Source organism: Varanus komodoensis, unplaced genomic scaffold (genome assembly GCF_004798865.1).
Source record: "Varanus komodoensis strain SLA01 unplaced genomic scaffold, ASM479886v1 scaffold26, whole genome shotgun sequence".
In the NCBI taxonomy this organism is placed as follows: domain Eukaryota; kingdom Metazoa; phylum Chordata; class Lepidosauria; order Squamata; family Varanidae; genus Varanus; species Varanus komodoensis.
This window is the reverse complement of record NW_025335684.1, coordinates 968627-981558: the sequence shown is the minus strand read 5'-3', so window position 1 is coordinate 981558 and position 12932 is coordinate 968627. Positions and strand designations below refer to the sequence as shown.

Below are 12932 nucleotides of genomic sequence, written 5' to 3'. Positions count from 1 at the left end.
TCTCCTCTGGCACCGTGTCTCAGCCACATCCCGTTTCCTCCTGCCGGCGTTCCCTCCCTTCCTTTCCCACCAGGAAGACCACACTGTGGGCAATTTTGGCCTGGGTCTCCAGGGAAACAAACTTACACCGGGTTCCCTTCCCCGGTCTCTTCACGCTGCCCCTCCGAGTCTCCAGCTTCTTCTAATTGCATTTATAACCCACCCCCTTTCCTTGCACGAGGAACCAAGACAGATTACATAGCTCTCAGCTGCTCCGTTTTCTCCTTGCAACAACAGCCCTGCGAAGTAGGTCAGGCTGAGAGTGAGTGACTGGCTGAACGCTCCCCGTGAGCTCCGTGGCCACATGGGGGCTGGAACCCTGACCCTCCAGGTCCACAGTCCCACGCCCTGAGCACCACGTCTCGCTGGCCCGCACACGCCCCAGCTCGTCAGCACTGGATGCAGCCCCTCCATCCCACCCCGGGCCAGAACATTTCCCAACCTGGACTCTTTTTCTCATTTCTGTTTCCCACAAGATGCTGACGGGTTTCTGTCCTCAAGCGTATGACAGAGAGAGACAGCGAGAGAGTCGTAATTTAGCTTTTATTTAGAATGGCATATGGCTTATAATGGGATTGCAAGCTCACTCCCATCCGATGGCCGTTATAGTTGTTTTTATATACTGCAGTTTTATTTTTCATTTTTTTTGCTGCTCTGATTCATTAGAACAGTTCTGTTGTCATCATTGTGAAGCATGCGGGGCTTTTAAAATTGTAAACTCCTTTGGGCTGCTGCAAACCAAGAGAAGCTGCTGTTAATCCAAACCAAACAAACAGACAAATATGTACATTTCCCGGGAAGAAGGCACAGGCACTGGTTTGCCCATGCGTTGATTTATTCATGAGTAAAACTTTTAAATGCCTTCTGAAAGAAGAGGAGAAGGAAAGAAACCCGGGGTGTGGAGACGGCGGCAAAAAATACAAATGCTAAAAAGCCACAGCAAAAGCGGCTCGGTCCAGAAGTGCAAGCAAACCAAATGCCACCAAGAGGCCTGACCGAGTCTAAAGTTGTAGCTCAGCGTGATGGGTCCGTGTGTCGAACCCAGAGATACGCCGAAGACCAGAAGAGGAGCCCGATCAGCCCGGGGGGCCACCCCGCCCAGCCTTCTCCTCATGCGGCAGCTAACCCGGTGCCCGAGAGACCCCCCTACGCAGGATGTGAAGGGGACAGCACCCTCTAGCCCATGTTCCCCAGCAAGTGCTGCACCAGGGCAAGCTGCCTCCGAGACGGCGCCGAGGTTGCACCGAGCCAGCCCGTGCCAGCCTTCTCCTCCTCCTCCGTGTGCCTGGCTGGGCCTCGTGGAAGTGACCCCTGAATTTAGGCGCATGTTGTGCGAAGGGGCCCTTCCTGCCACCTGTCCTGAACCAGCCAGCCTCGGAGGACGACCCGGCTGGGTCTTTCCTCCATGCCATGCCCAATTTTAGATGCTCCTTTCCCCCAGTCCTGGCCCACAGTGGGGCCTCTCCCATTCCATGGCTGCTAAGTTTCCCCAAGAGGTTTTCCAAGCCCAGCAAAAACTTCCACCCGATCACCCCGTCCACACGCTTACTGTCGAACTTCAGGCATGGCTTGCCTTCACAAAAGCCATGCTGATTCCTTTTGGCACCGCTTGTCCTTCCTTAGGTTAACTGATTTTATCTTTAGGAATGCTTTCAACCATCGTACCCTGAACAGAGATTAAGCTTACTGGGCTGGACTGCTCTGACTGCCCCTGGATGCCAGCCCTCGGGCACAAGGTTGACCGGAGGGCCAAGCCGCTTATTTCGGTAGGGGAACAGCATGGTTCTGATGCTTTAAGGGCTCCAGAATGGGGCCCAGTGACTTACTAACCCTCTGCCCCCACTCCCTGCCTTGGTTCCTCAGACCCTCTTCCTGGAAACATCGGGTCAGGCTCAGCGACCTGTCTGGCATCTTCTGCAGAGAAGACATAGGAATCCATCCCGTTTCGCCATCTCCTCCTCTCTCTCTCCTGTAACTCCACCCTCATCCGCTGCTCCAGCTGCCTCCCCCGCTGGTTTCCCGTTTCGGACGGACTCAAAGAACTCTTTGCTGTTTGCCAGGACGCTGCTAGTGAGAAGCTCCTCCTGGCGTCCTTGCGTAAGGGGAGGGGGAGGGCGATGAGGACTGGAGGGGTCCCTTCCACCAGCCCTGCTGGGAGACTTCAGCCCCCTTCAGCCATTCCAGCGGGAAGGGCCCGTTTTCCCCTCTTCCCTCCGCATTCCTTTTTCCTTGCATGTCATGGCTTCGCGGGCGAGGGGGGCGTTGGTTTAACTGCTCTGGTGCAGGCTACCCTGGGCGCTTCCCAGCTGAGCGGCCCAAAAATACCTCAGAGAAATGCATGATATCTTAGCTGCTCGCCTCCGTTCACTCCGCCATCATCGACCCTCCACTGCTTTAAAAGCAAAGATGGCGGTTGTCTTGAGTTGAAGAGATAAAGGGAGGGGCGGGTGGAGCTGTAGCCCCACAGCTGCCTTCCCTCCACGCACGGTGCCCCCGACGACTCCTCTCAACTCCAGGGTGTTGCAGTAACGCAATACATCTGGAGGTCGCCAGGACAGCAAAGGTTGTCCTGTGATATGTGGCTGTTCTCCTCCCGTCGCACTTACACGCCACCCGCCTTCCCCTTGCGCGGTGCCCAAGGCGGCTTACAAGGCCACCTGTGCTGCCGAACTGGCATTTTATGCTCTGCGCTATTTGCAGTCCACTCAGAGAGCACTGGCTGTCGGACAGATCGGGGGCATGGCGCGCACCCCGGAGGAGCGGCCCACACGCTCAAAGCATCCCGAAAGATGGGTGGCCAGGCGCTCGGAGGAGCAGGGATCGTGCGGGCCGGACCCGCCCAGCGCCCGGGGGGTGCCGCAGCCGGCCACGCGGTGCTTCAGAATGGAGGGTCCGATCCCGGCGTTCCCCACAAGCATCGCGATCCCCAGCCCAGGAGGCGCATCGCAACTCTGACTGCATCACACAACAAGCAAGGAAGATTTAGGTCATGTTTTCAAAGTCTATTTCGGGTAAACGCATCCTCTCTCGCCAGAAGAGCAGCATCACGGGCCCCCATGCTCACCGCCACGCAGTGCCAGAAACAAACAGAACGGTCCGCTCATTCTGCCCCCTCTCGCCAACTGCCCTCCTATTGCGGTGCCGACTCTTGCAAGCCGGCAACGCGCAGCCTGGGGCCGCCCTCCGTGCAGGCCGACAAAGCCGGACAGGTCGGGGAAGCGGGTGGGGAGGAGCTGCGCCAGAGGAATCAAGGGTGTGATTTAGGGTGTTTTCATTATGGGACAGTCAGGCGCCGGGTTGCAGCCAGTCCGCAGGGATTCTCTTCCCGGGGGCCAGCGACGCGCCTTCCAAGCACACCAACCAGCTGCAAAAGGGCCCGCCCTGTCCCTTCGCTTGCTACGCTGCAGCCAGCCACCAAACTTGCGGTTCCAGGACGGCCACGAGCACCGCACGGCTTGGGGCACTTGCCGTGGCCCCCTCCCCGGCCGTCAGGTGCAGCGCATCCCCACCCACCCCGAGCACCGGACCCCTTCAGCCACCCAAGCCTGGGGAGCAGCTGAACGGTTTCCCTGATTGCTAGATGGCTGTAACGGGGACCGTCTGCATCTCTCTCGGCATCAACTATCTTTCCAACCAAGCAGCCAGGGACATGCAATTTCAAGGGCCTGGGTCCCCAGAGAATGTGCCACATTTTTCCAGCGATGATGGAATAAGCAAACATCTGGAACCCGCTGCGTTTTCCTCGCTGGCAAAACATGACCAGGCCTAGCTCACTTCTCGATTCCTCTCACTCACGGCTTGATAATTAGTGATCTGTTAATAAGCCCGTGTACAAAAGGTCCCACCTACGGAGGGCTCAGTAGGGAAATGCTGCCAAAATTTGAAATAATTACCCTTCCCTGCCTTGAGTGGAAAACGCGCAAGACATGCGAATGCCGGCTGCAGGAGAGACCGGAGGTGGGAGCGCGAGCACATCGCTCCGAGGGCCATGCGGGCCGGCCGGCCGGCCGGGGAACCGAGAGGCTGCGTCAGAGGAGGGCGAGCAGAGCCGCTGCTTCCTCCCCCACTGCAGGAAGCCCCCTCCAAATTGAGCATCTGGGGCGCTGCCACCGGGACCGCCTCCAGCCCGCCAAAGCCGAGGCCGCCAGGTGGAAAGGCGAGGCTGCTCTGCAGAGAGGAGCTCCGACTCCGTGCTGCGCAAGGGATCGGCCCTTGTCGGATCCCAGCGCAGTGCGGCCTGATCTTCGCCCCCTGCAAAAGCGGGTGCCCTGGAGCTTCGGGCCTTCCGAAGAGAATCCAGTGCTCAGAAGGGGATCCAAATGCATTTCGAAAGAGGTACTTCGGGAAGCACAGAGACCCACAGCCGGAGAGAGGCGGGAGGGCGACCCCGTGCACACCCAGGGGCCCCTTGCTGGCGTTTGGTTATCCTTCCGGGGCGACGGTCGGAGCGGGGAGTCGGGGCACTGCTTTCCGGGTTTCCGCTCCTGCTTGGGTGGCCTGCTCCCGGAAGTGGTCCCGGGGGAATACTGGGTGGACTTGTGGTTCTCCAGCACGGGGAGAGCGGTTTTGTCCGCCGGGCTACTGAACGTCTGAATGAAACTGCAGCATGAGATCATCCGGAGGGTCGGAGTGCGCGCACATCGGCACACTGACGATGCGCAACATCTGGCACATGGAAAGGCAGCTCCCCCGGGAGGAGAGCTCCAGCCACGCTTCCACGCCAGCCCTGAGTGCGCTTCAGAAGGAGGCTGTTGCTGCGTCCGCCGGACGTCTCTGAGCATGGCTTCCCTGCGCCGTCACACAGGGGAACGCGAGCAGCGCATGTCCGGAGAGGCCGACCCGAGGCCGCGTGGGCATCCCCTTCAGCCCCCTCCCAGGCAGGAGCCAGGTGCTTTTGCCTCCTTATATAATAATTCTGCAGCTGTTCGCCCCCCCGCCCCCCCCCCCGCCAGCTCTGTTTGAAGGCTGCCGTTTGCCTTTCATCTCACAAGCAATTGCACAATTGGGCACGACTGCGAGCAAGGTGCACCGACGGACTGGCCGTGAGCTCCTGCCCAGCCAGGTGGAAAATTGCTCTCCATGCTTGGGAGACGCATCAGGCCTGCAGAAGTGGGGGCCGGCGGGAGCCCCGGCCTGGCAAGCACAAAGCAAGGGAACGCTCCGGTGAGCAGGCCGGCTTGCACGCTTCACACCGCAACCAAGCGAGGGAGGCGTAAGGAGCTGTGTGCGAGTTGTTAACCATCCCAGCGCAGCGTAACGCCAGGGGCTGACGGGGCTCGCCATCCAAGGTTCCTAGTCCTCATGCTTTGCCTCGTGACCGCCTGCACCCCCAGCGCTTCCCTCCTGCGGCAGGCCCTCGGCTGCCACGCCAGCCTGCCTGAGCTGCCCCCAGGGTCCCCCAGACCCTGAAGAGGCCCAGCCGCAGAGCAGACCCCGGTGTTGCGGCCACTCCGCCCGGCCCTTCCTGCACCTGCGGCCCCAGTCCTGACGCACGCAGAGACACCCCCTGCCTGCCTGCCTGCACAGCTGCCCCCGACCTTCGCTGTCCAAGAACGCAGCTCTGCCCTCTTTCTCTGGCCCACCTGGGCTGCCCTGGGGACCCCAGAACCTGGGAGCCTGGAGGACCCCTTGTTTTGGCCCTCGGAGTGGACCCCAGGCAGCGTGGGTGGCAGAGAAGAGGCGTCGCAAACACAGAGGCCGGGCCGGCCGGCCTCCACGGGGTCCCTCGTTGCCGCTCCTGGAGCTGACCGCGGGGCCGCATGGAGGCGAGCCTCTCCGGGGTGCAGCTCCCCCAGTGCCCCGGCCAGGGTGTTACCCAAACCGCATCACATGCCGACCGGGGCACGGCCTGGGCCGAGCCTCCCTCCTCCTCACCCTCGAGTGGGCCGTACCACTGGAAGGTGCTATTTTGAACCCCAAACTGATTCAGAGGAGAAGTGGGTCGGGGAGAGAGATTCTGAGGAGGGTGGCAAGAGGAAAGACACACCTGGAGAAGAGGTCCAGGGGGAAGATGCAGGAAGAAGCGGAAGCTGAATCTGGGCCTCGTCCGCAGCCAACGGACCACAGCCACTTGCGCAAGCCGACCTGGTCTCCACACGCCCACTGAGGGCCTCTCCCGAGAAAGGCCCCGAAAGGGCAGCGCAGCCGGGGGTCCCCATCGCGCCACACGCTCCCCAAGAGGGCCCACCCGGCCCCAACCCCTCATGACAGCGGGCTAAGCCTGCGTGGCCCTCTAGCGTGCGCCTCCCGCCAAAGGTTTTCCATCGGCACGGGACTTCCGCACACTGACAGCTCCCGCCACGCGCTTGTGTGTGCCTGCGTTTACACGTCCGTGTGCAAACAGCAGTCCGTATTATGTACGGCATTGCCATTTCAAAACACTTCGTCTTGCTCAGCTGCCGGGCAAGCTTGGCCATTGGGTGGACGAACGAAACGAAACGAAACGAAACGAAACGAAACGAAACGAGCCGCCGTCTGTCCCAGACAGGCTGCGGCAGGAGGAAGCGGCTGGCGCAGCTGGCAGGGGGTCCTTGCGCAGGGCTGAGCCCTGAATGGAGTCACGAAAGCCCACCGAAACTTCTGCCTCTGGGGCTGCAAGAGGCGGTCCTGTGGGGGCCCAGCCAAGACCCTGCCTCCCACCCCCCACTGTGAGAACGGCCTCTGGGATGAGGGGCTGCCAGAGCTCCCCGCCTCTTCCAGCTCAGCCCAACCACCACCGCCTCGCTCTGAAAACGTCCCCCACTACCCAAAACTCGCAAGAGGCGGGGTGGGGGGAGATCTGCATGTTGCGGCAGTCAGCCAAGTGGATCCCGCCTCCTCTGGGAGCTGCAAAGTGGATCCCACTCCTCTGGGCTCTGAGCGCGGGGAGGTCTGGCAGAGGGCACGGGGGGACAGGTGCAGGGAGCGCCACGAGGCCCAGGAAGTGTGTGCACAGCGCACGGCCCCCCACGGCGTGCCTCGGCCTCCTTCCCCCACGCAGGCCCGCAAACGCCCGGGAAGGACCCGCGTCCGTTCCCTCCTGCACAGGGTGAACTGCAGGGGCCTCCTGAAGCACCCGCCTTGTTTTTTTCCAAATTTTTTGGATGCCCTGCTTGTTCATTTGACCAAAAAAGAAGGAGAAAGGAGCGAAAGAACGGGGGTGGGGGGGACTAGCCGTTTGAACTATGAAAACATCTGTTCCAATTAAAACCGGCATGTGCTGCAGTGCCCTTAATGAATGGCAGGGCGAGGACGAAGAGAGGCGCTTGCTGGGGGCTGGACCCTCAGCCCTGCTGCCTGGCCCCACAGGTGTGCCCGGAAGGGGCACGTGGCGCCCGGTGCCATTTTGGAGGCTCTTCCCGTGGGGAGCTTTCCCACTGAGTCGCTCCTGCCCCCCCGACCCACAGAGGAGAAAGGGGGCGCCCCCCACTGAGGGCTGCCAGGCAGCCTGCTTGGATACGAGATCCTTCCTTGACTTCACCACTGATGGGGTCAATTTTAATGATTTGGGAGGCTTCATGAGCAAGCCAGGGGCAAGCGGGGAGGGGGGGTGCCCGGCCTGCCCCTGCCTGTCCAGGACCAAGAGCCACCTCAGGGCTAAGCCGGCTATTTCAAGCACTAACCTGATATTCCCGAGGCGGTGGCCGCACTTCCATTTTTGTGGAGTATAATCCCAACCCGCAGCCGCTGCCCCAGGGCATCCCCTTGCTCGGCTCAGTGCCGGGAGGCATCCCGCCGGAGCTCCGCGGCAGGCGGCCTGTGGGGCCAGTGCGGCCTCTCGGAGATGCGGCCGGGTCCCTCCACGACCAGCCTGGAGGCGAGCACGGGCGGCTGTGCCGGGTGGGCCTCCGGGAAGGGAGGCCGTGGGGCTGGAGCTGGGGCAGGGAGGGGTGGCCGGAGGATCGTGGAGCTGCCAGCCCTCCTCTGTGCGTCTCCCCTTAGGAAAGGGGGAGACGCGGAGGGATGCACAAGCCCTGCCTGGCGCTGGGCAAGCTTGGGAAAGGGACCCCCATGTGCCTGAGGGCCAGCGAGAGTGAGGCGGCCCTCTTTCCATCTCCAGCGCTACGGAGGGGGCTGTGCCGAGACAGGCGCCCTCACGGTTCCCGCGTCCTTGCAAGAGGCGGCTGTGGCTAGGCCAGGCTGGCCTGCCCAAAGTCCCCCTCACTCTCGCGAAGGCCGGCTTTGCTCTGCGTGCCGCTGCAGCAGCACGGGACACGCCTGCCCGGCGTCCAGCCCAGCACGAGGGGAGCCTTCTGGGGCGCCTCCCGAACCTTCGCAGCAGCCACTGCGCAGCTCCCTGGAAGCACAGAGAGGCGGGGAGAAGCCGAGCCTGAGGAGGGTTACGGGGGGGGGGATCCTGACACCCACCAGGTGCCCCCATGGGTCATCATGCCCAATGTCCGAGTTGCCTGGATCCATTTACAGTCCACCCTGTGCAAGGAGTGGACGGAGAAACCATTGATTAATGTATAGCTTTTCTACCCCGTCCCCTACGGAACATCCCGGGACGGCTTCCCATAAATAAGTAGAATAAAACTAACCCCACAGCATCCAAACATCAATATACTAAAACCCCAGCTAGAATCAATTAAACATTAAAATAGTGGGAAAATAAAAAGGGTTTTGCCGGACACCAAAAGGAGCATAATGTTGGCACCAGGTGAACCTTTCTGGGGAGCATATTCCAGAGATGGGGTGCCACCACAGAGAAGGCCCTCCTCCGGGTAGCCACCCTCCTGACCTCCTTCAAGGAGGGCTCCCGAAGCAGGGCCTCCGCCTCAGATCTCAAGGGGCGGAGGGCACAGAGGGGAGAAGGCGCTCCTTCGGGTATCCTGGACCCAGGCCGTTTAGGGCTCTAGCACCCTAAATTGGGCCCGGACGTCAACTGGCAGCCCGTGCAACTGGAGGAGGGCCGGCGTTATATGTGGAACCTGGCCGGTCGCCGACCACATCCCGGCAGCTCTATTCTGAACCAGCGGAGGTATCCGGACTGTCTTCAAGGGGAGCCCCACGCAGAGCACGTTACAGTAATCCAACCGGGAGGCTACCAGAGCCAGGCACTGCTCATCCAGGCAAGGGCGCAGTTGGTGGATCAGCCGAAGCTGGAGGAAGGCGCTCCTCGCCACCACTGCCCCCTGGGGCCCCAGGACTCGCCCTTGGGCATGCAGACCCCAAAGCCAAACGCCCCCCTGGCCCCAAAAGAGCACCCAGCAAAGCTCCTGGGAGAAATGGGGGAGGCAGGGGAGTGCGGGGAAGGCTGGGGAATGTCGGATATTTTTATTTTTTCCCTAATATCTGTCTTGTTTTGGGTAGACTTAGCTGCTGTTGCGAAACAGTCTCGGGGTTTGATGCGCTGAGAAATTATTTGCTGAAAAGCTAATAAGTGGCTCCACAGTCAGCAAACGCCTCACTGAATTATCATCAACTCTTTACATAAGTGACAAACACGATTGCTTCAAAAGCTCCTCGGCGCCCGCCGTGATCATCAAGGCAAGACGCCGGGAAGATCGCGGGCAGCGGGCACCGTGCGCAGCCCACGCGTCCTGCGAGGGCGCCTCACCTTCGCGACGCCTGCCGGGGCCGAGGAGACGGGGACGCTCCCTGGCGCGCCCCGCGCCTCTCGCCTGCACCACGCACAGGGCACGGCATGCCACTGGCCATGTGGGCACCCTCACCACCACCACCTCCAGGTGGTGAGGTCCTTCCCCGGCACACACCACCAGCAAGCTGCTCCGCGTATCGCGGCGCCCGGAGAAGAGGTCTGGAGAGCGCGCCACTCCAGGCTGGCCGAGGAAAAGCCTCGGTGGGTTTCGGGTTTCGGGTCTTCCCTGTGGCCAACGGGGCTGCCTTTGTTTTCCCTCTCAGTGTATGTGGCGGTCGACTGCCGTCGGCCACCCTCAACCCAACCCAACCCCGAAGGCTGTAGCCACGGCGTGGCCAAGACTAGCCACCCTTCCATCCGCAGAGGAAGGGGAAGAATCAGAGCGCCCCGGAGCTGGAAGGGGCATTTGTGCCCCGGAGCCCAAGCCCACGCTCCGGGTTCAAAGCATCCCTGAGAGGGCTCTCCCGTCTCTCCTGGGAGCAGTGGAGGACGCTCGTCCCGGGCTCGGCGGTCTGGCTGCCGGCCGCTGAGCTGCTTCTCTGGATCCGCAGCTCGCTCTGCCGTCCTCCCGCGGCAGGACAGGGGGAGCTTCCACGCTGCAGCCTGGTGGGTTTCGACCCCCTTCTGCACCTCCCTCGTTGCGCTAGGCCCGCGTGCAGGCGTCCGTGCGAGGCCTCGCACAACTGGCAACAAACGTGCGAGACGCGGCCCTGCTGTTCGGGCCCCAGGGACCGCGGCTGGGGCCCCCACGGGGGGCTCCTCGTTCCCACCCCATGGACCAGCAACGCCATGCAGGAAGAGCAGGCGCCCGCCCAGAATGCCCCCGTTCAGCCCTGGGAGGCAAGGCGGGGAGGGGGCTCCCCCCGCGGCCCCTTGGGCTCGCTGAGCTCGATCCGAGGTACTCGGAGTGGCGAAAGCTCTCAAAAGTGGCTTTTGCTCAGAGGCAGCAGCTGGGGCAGCTAGAGGGGGCCAATTCCACCTCTTTTGCAAGATCATCGCCATCATCATTTATTTATTTATTTAAAACATTTCTATGCTGCCCCCATCGCAACAAATCATTTGCAGTACAGTATCAGGTTAACGGAAAGGGTGATAAACAGAAAACCTGAGGTGGGGAAAAGCCGCTTGAACGGGATTGCAGAATCACGGGGCGCCGGCACATCCGCCCTCGCCGTGGGGCAGCCCCTTGCCCGGGCAGACCCGCCGGCCAAAGCGCCTTTGCGCCCGCTCCCTGCACAGCCGTCCCCGTCCCTGGCGCTCACACGTCAGCTCAGGCCTGGGCCTCCGGGTAGGCCATCGCTTCCCGGACGGTTCCCCAGCCGTCAAGTCCGATCCCGAACGCACAGCCCTACGCGGAGCAGCTGCCGAGCTGGCCAAGAAGCTTCGGGACCCTCGGATAATCCATTCAGGCTCGTCCCCTTATCCCCCGCCCCCCTCCGTGGTTCTGTGGCCACCAGGAAGCCAGCACCAGCGAGCCTCTACACTGCTCTCCATCAGGAGATGCGGCGACCGGCACCGGCACAGAAAGCTTCCCCAGCAGCCTGCGCTAACCAGCCCCTTCCAGACGTGCTGGCCCACGGACCCAGCATCCCCAGCCAGCCATGGGTAGAGCGGCCCATCTGCACGCGCTCCGTGTGGCAGGGGGCCCCCAGCATGACCCCCCGCACATCCTCTCAAGCTCAGGTGTCGCTCGCGTTTCCAGCCACCCTGGCAAACATTGGGGCTTTTTCCTCTGGGCTACGGTTTTGCTGGTCTAAGCAAAGCATCAGAGCACGGCATCCCAGCCTTTGGACTCGCGTGCAGCCGAGCGACGCTGCCACGACTCTCCCGCAGCGCCGGCGCAACATCCACACAACGCCGACAGCCACAGGAGCAAGCAGCGAGCCTCCCCCGCCCCCCCCGCGCCCCACGTTGCCTTGACACAGGTGCCCTGCCGCACCAAGGCTTGGGGCATTTCTATATCTGAAGGCACATGAATGTCAGCGTTGGGGTCACGGTTCCCCCGAAGGATCATCGAGGCTGTAGCTGGGGAGGCCTGGAAAGAACCCCACAGCCTCAGAGGAAGGGCCAGGCCAGGATTCCCCGGGAACAGGGAAGGGGCATCCATCTGGAATAAGCCTGCAATGCAGGCGAGCCGTTGAGGCAAGGCATGCTTACACGTCGGACGCAGGAGGCCCTCTCACACACAGATGGAAACTGTCGGCCTGGGAAGCCTCAGTATTCCTTGCATTCATTTATTATATTTATATCCCACCGTTGCACATTGTGGGGCTCAAGCGGGCTCCGTGGGCGCCCGGGGGTCTCCCCTGCACGCCTGGGCCAGCCCTGGACCTGCCCAGCTTCCACATGGCCGGAGCCTCGTCCACGGCCAGGGGGACCCCGTGCCTCGGCTGCGTGTCCGGAGACACTCAAGAACCACCGCCGGTCCTCCCCCGGGCGTGTCGGCACTGGAGGCGCCAGGGAGGAAGCGGCACCCGACCCACGGGCCTGCTCACACGGCGACACACTGAGAAAACGCAGCCACGGCGGAGGCAGATCCGGCCGCAAAGGGGCAGCCCTGGCCACGTCCAGAGCAAAGGAAAAGTCCCCCGGGGCTGCCGGGAGCTGCAGGGCTCGGCTGGGTCTGAACACACACGATCGGCACCCTCAGGAAGCCCTGCGCAGCCTGGCACCCCCCCGATGTGCTGGACTACAACTCACATCCTCCCCAGCCAGCAAGCTGGTGATAGGAGTTGCAGTGCAGCGGGACTGGAAGGTGCCCGGCCGGGGAGGCCCGCGCCAGCGCGTCGCTCGTCCATCACCCACTCCGGCAAGCGCCCTCCTTCCCTCCTACCTTCTCCGCCATGATCATCGAAGAGCCGCCGTGGATTCCCAGGATCGGAATAAAAGTCTGCGAGGAAATAAAATCCAAAATCTGAGCGATGGACTCCTGGTCCGTGTCGTCGCCAAACACCACCCCGTGGATCCGGGTGCCCGACATCAAGTCGCAGACGCTGGTGATGAGGCTCTTCGGGTCGGTCTGGTTGACCAGCAGCGGCACCACGTTGACGTCAACGCTGAGGCCGCCCGCCATGTCCCTGGTCCACAGCGCCCGGACGTCCCTCTCGGAGGCGAGCTGCGTGCGCCCCAGGATGACGGCCACGTTCAGCAGGGAGTACCCCTTCTCCGCCCCGCGGGCCAGGGCCGCCTCCGCCAGGAGGGCCTGCAGCACCAGGAGCTGCCAGCAAACCCGGGCCATCTTGACCAGCTCTGCTTCCTGCGGGAGAAGCCGGCGTCACCGAGGCCCGCAGCCCCGGGCTCCCGCCCCACCGCG

The 12932-nt window shown here is 62.3% G+C and overlaps 1 protein-coding gene across 1 annotated transcript in view; it reads right to left on the bottom strand.

Moving 5' to 3' along the window:
• The window catches only part of GRIN2A (glutamate ionotropic receptor NMDA type subunit 2A), a 79016-nt gene extending 66309 nt beyond the window's left edge, over positions 1-12707 (bottom strand). The window contains exon 1 of the mRNA XM_044433479.1: positions 12453-12707. Within this exon, the coding sequence (XP_044289414.1) occupies positions 12453-12692 (240 nt within the window). The 5' untranslated portion in view covers positions 12693-12707. The remainder of the gene's footprint in view (positions 1-12452) is intronic.
• Between the last annotated feature and the right edge of the window lie 225 nt (positions 12708-12932).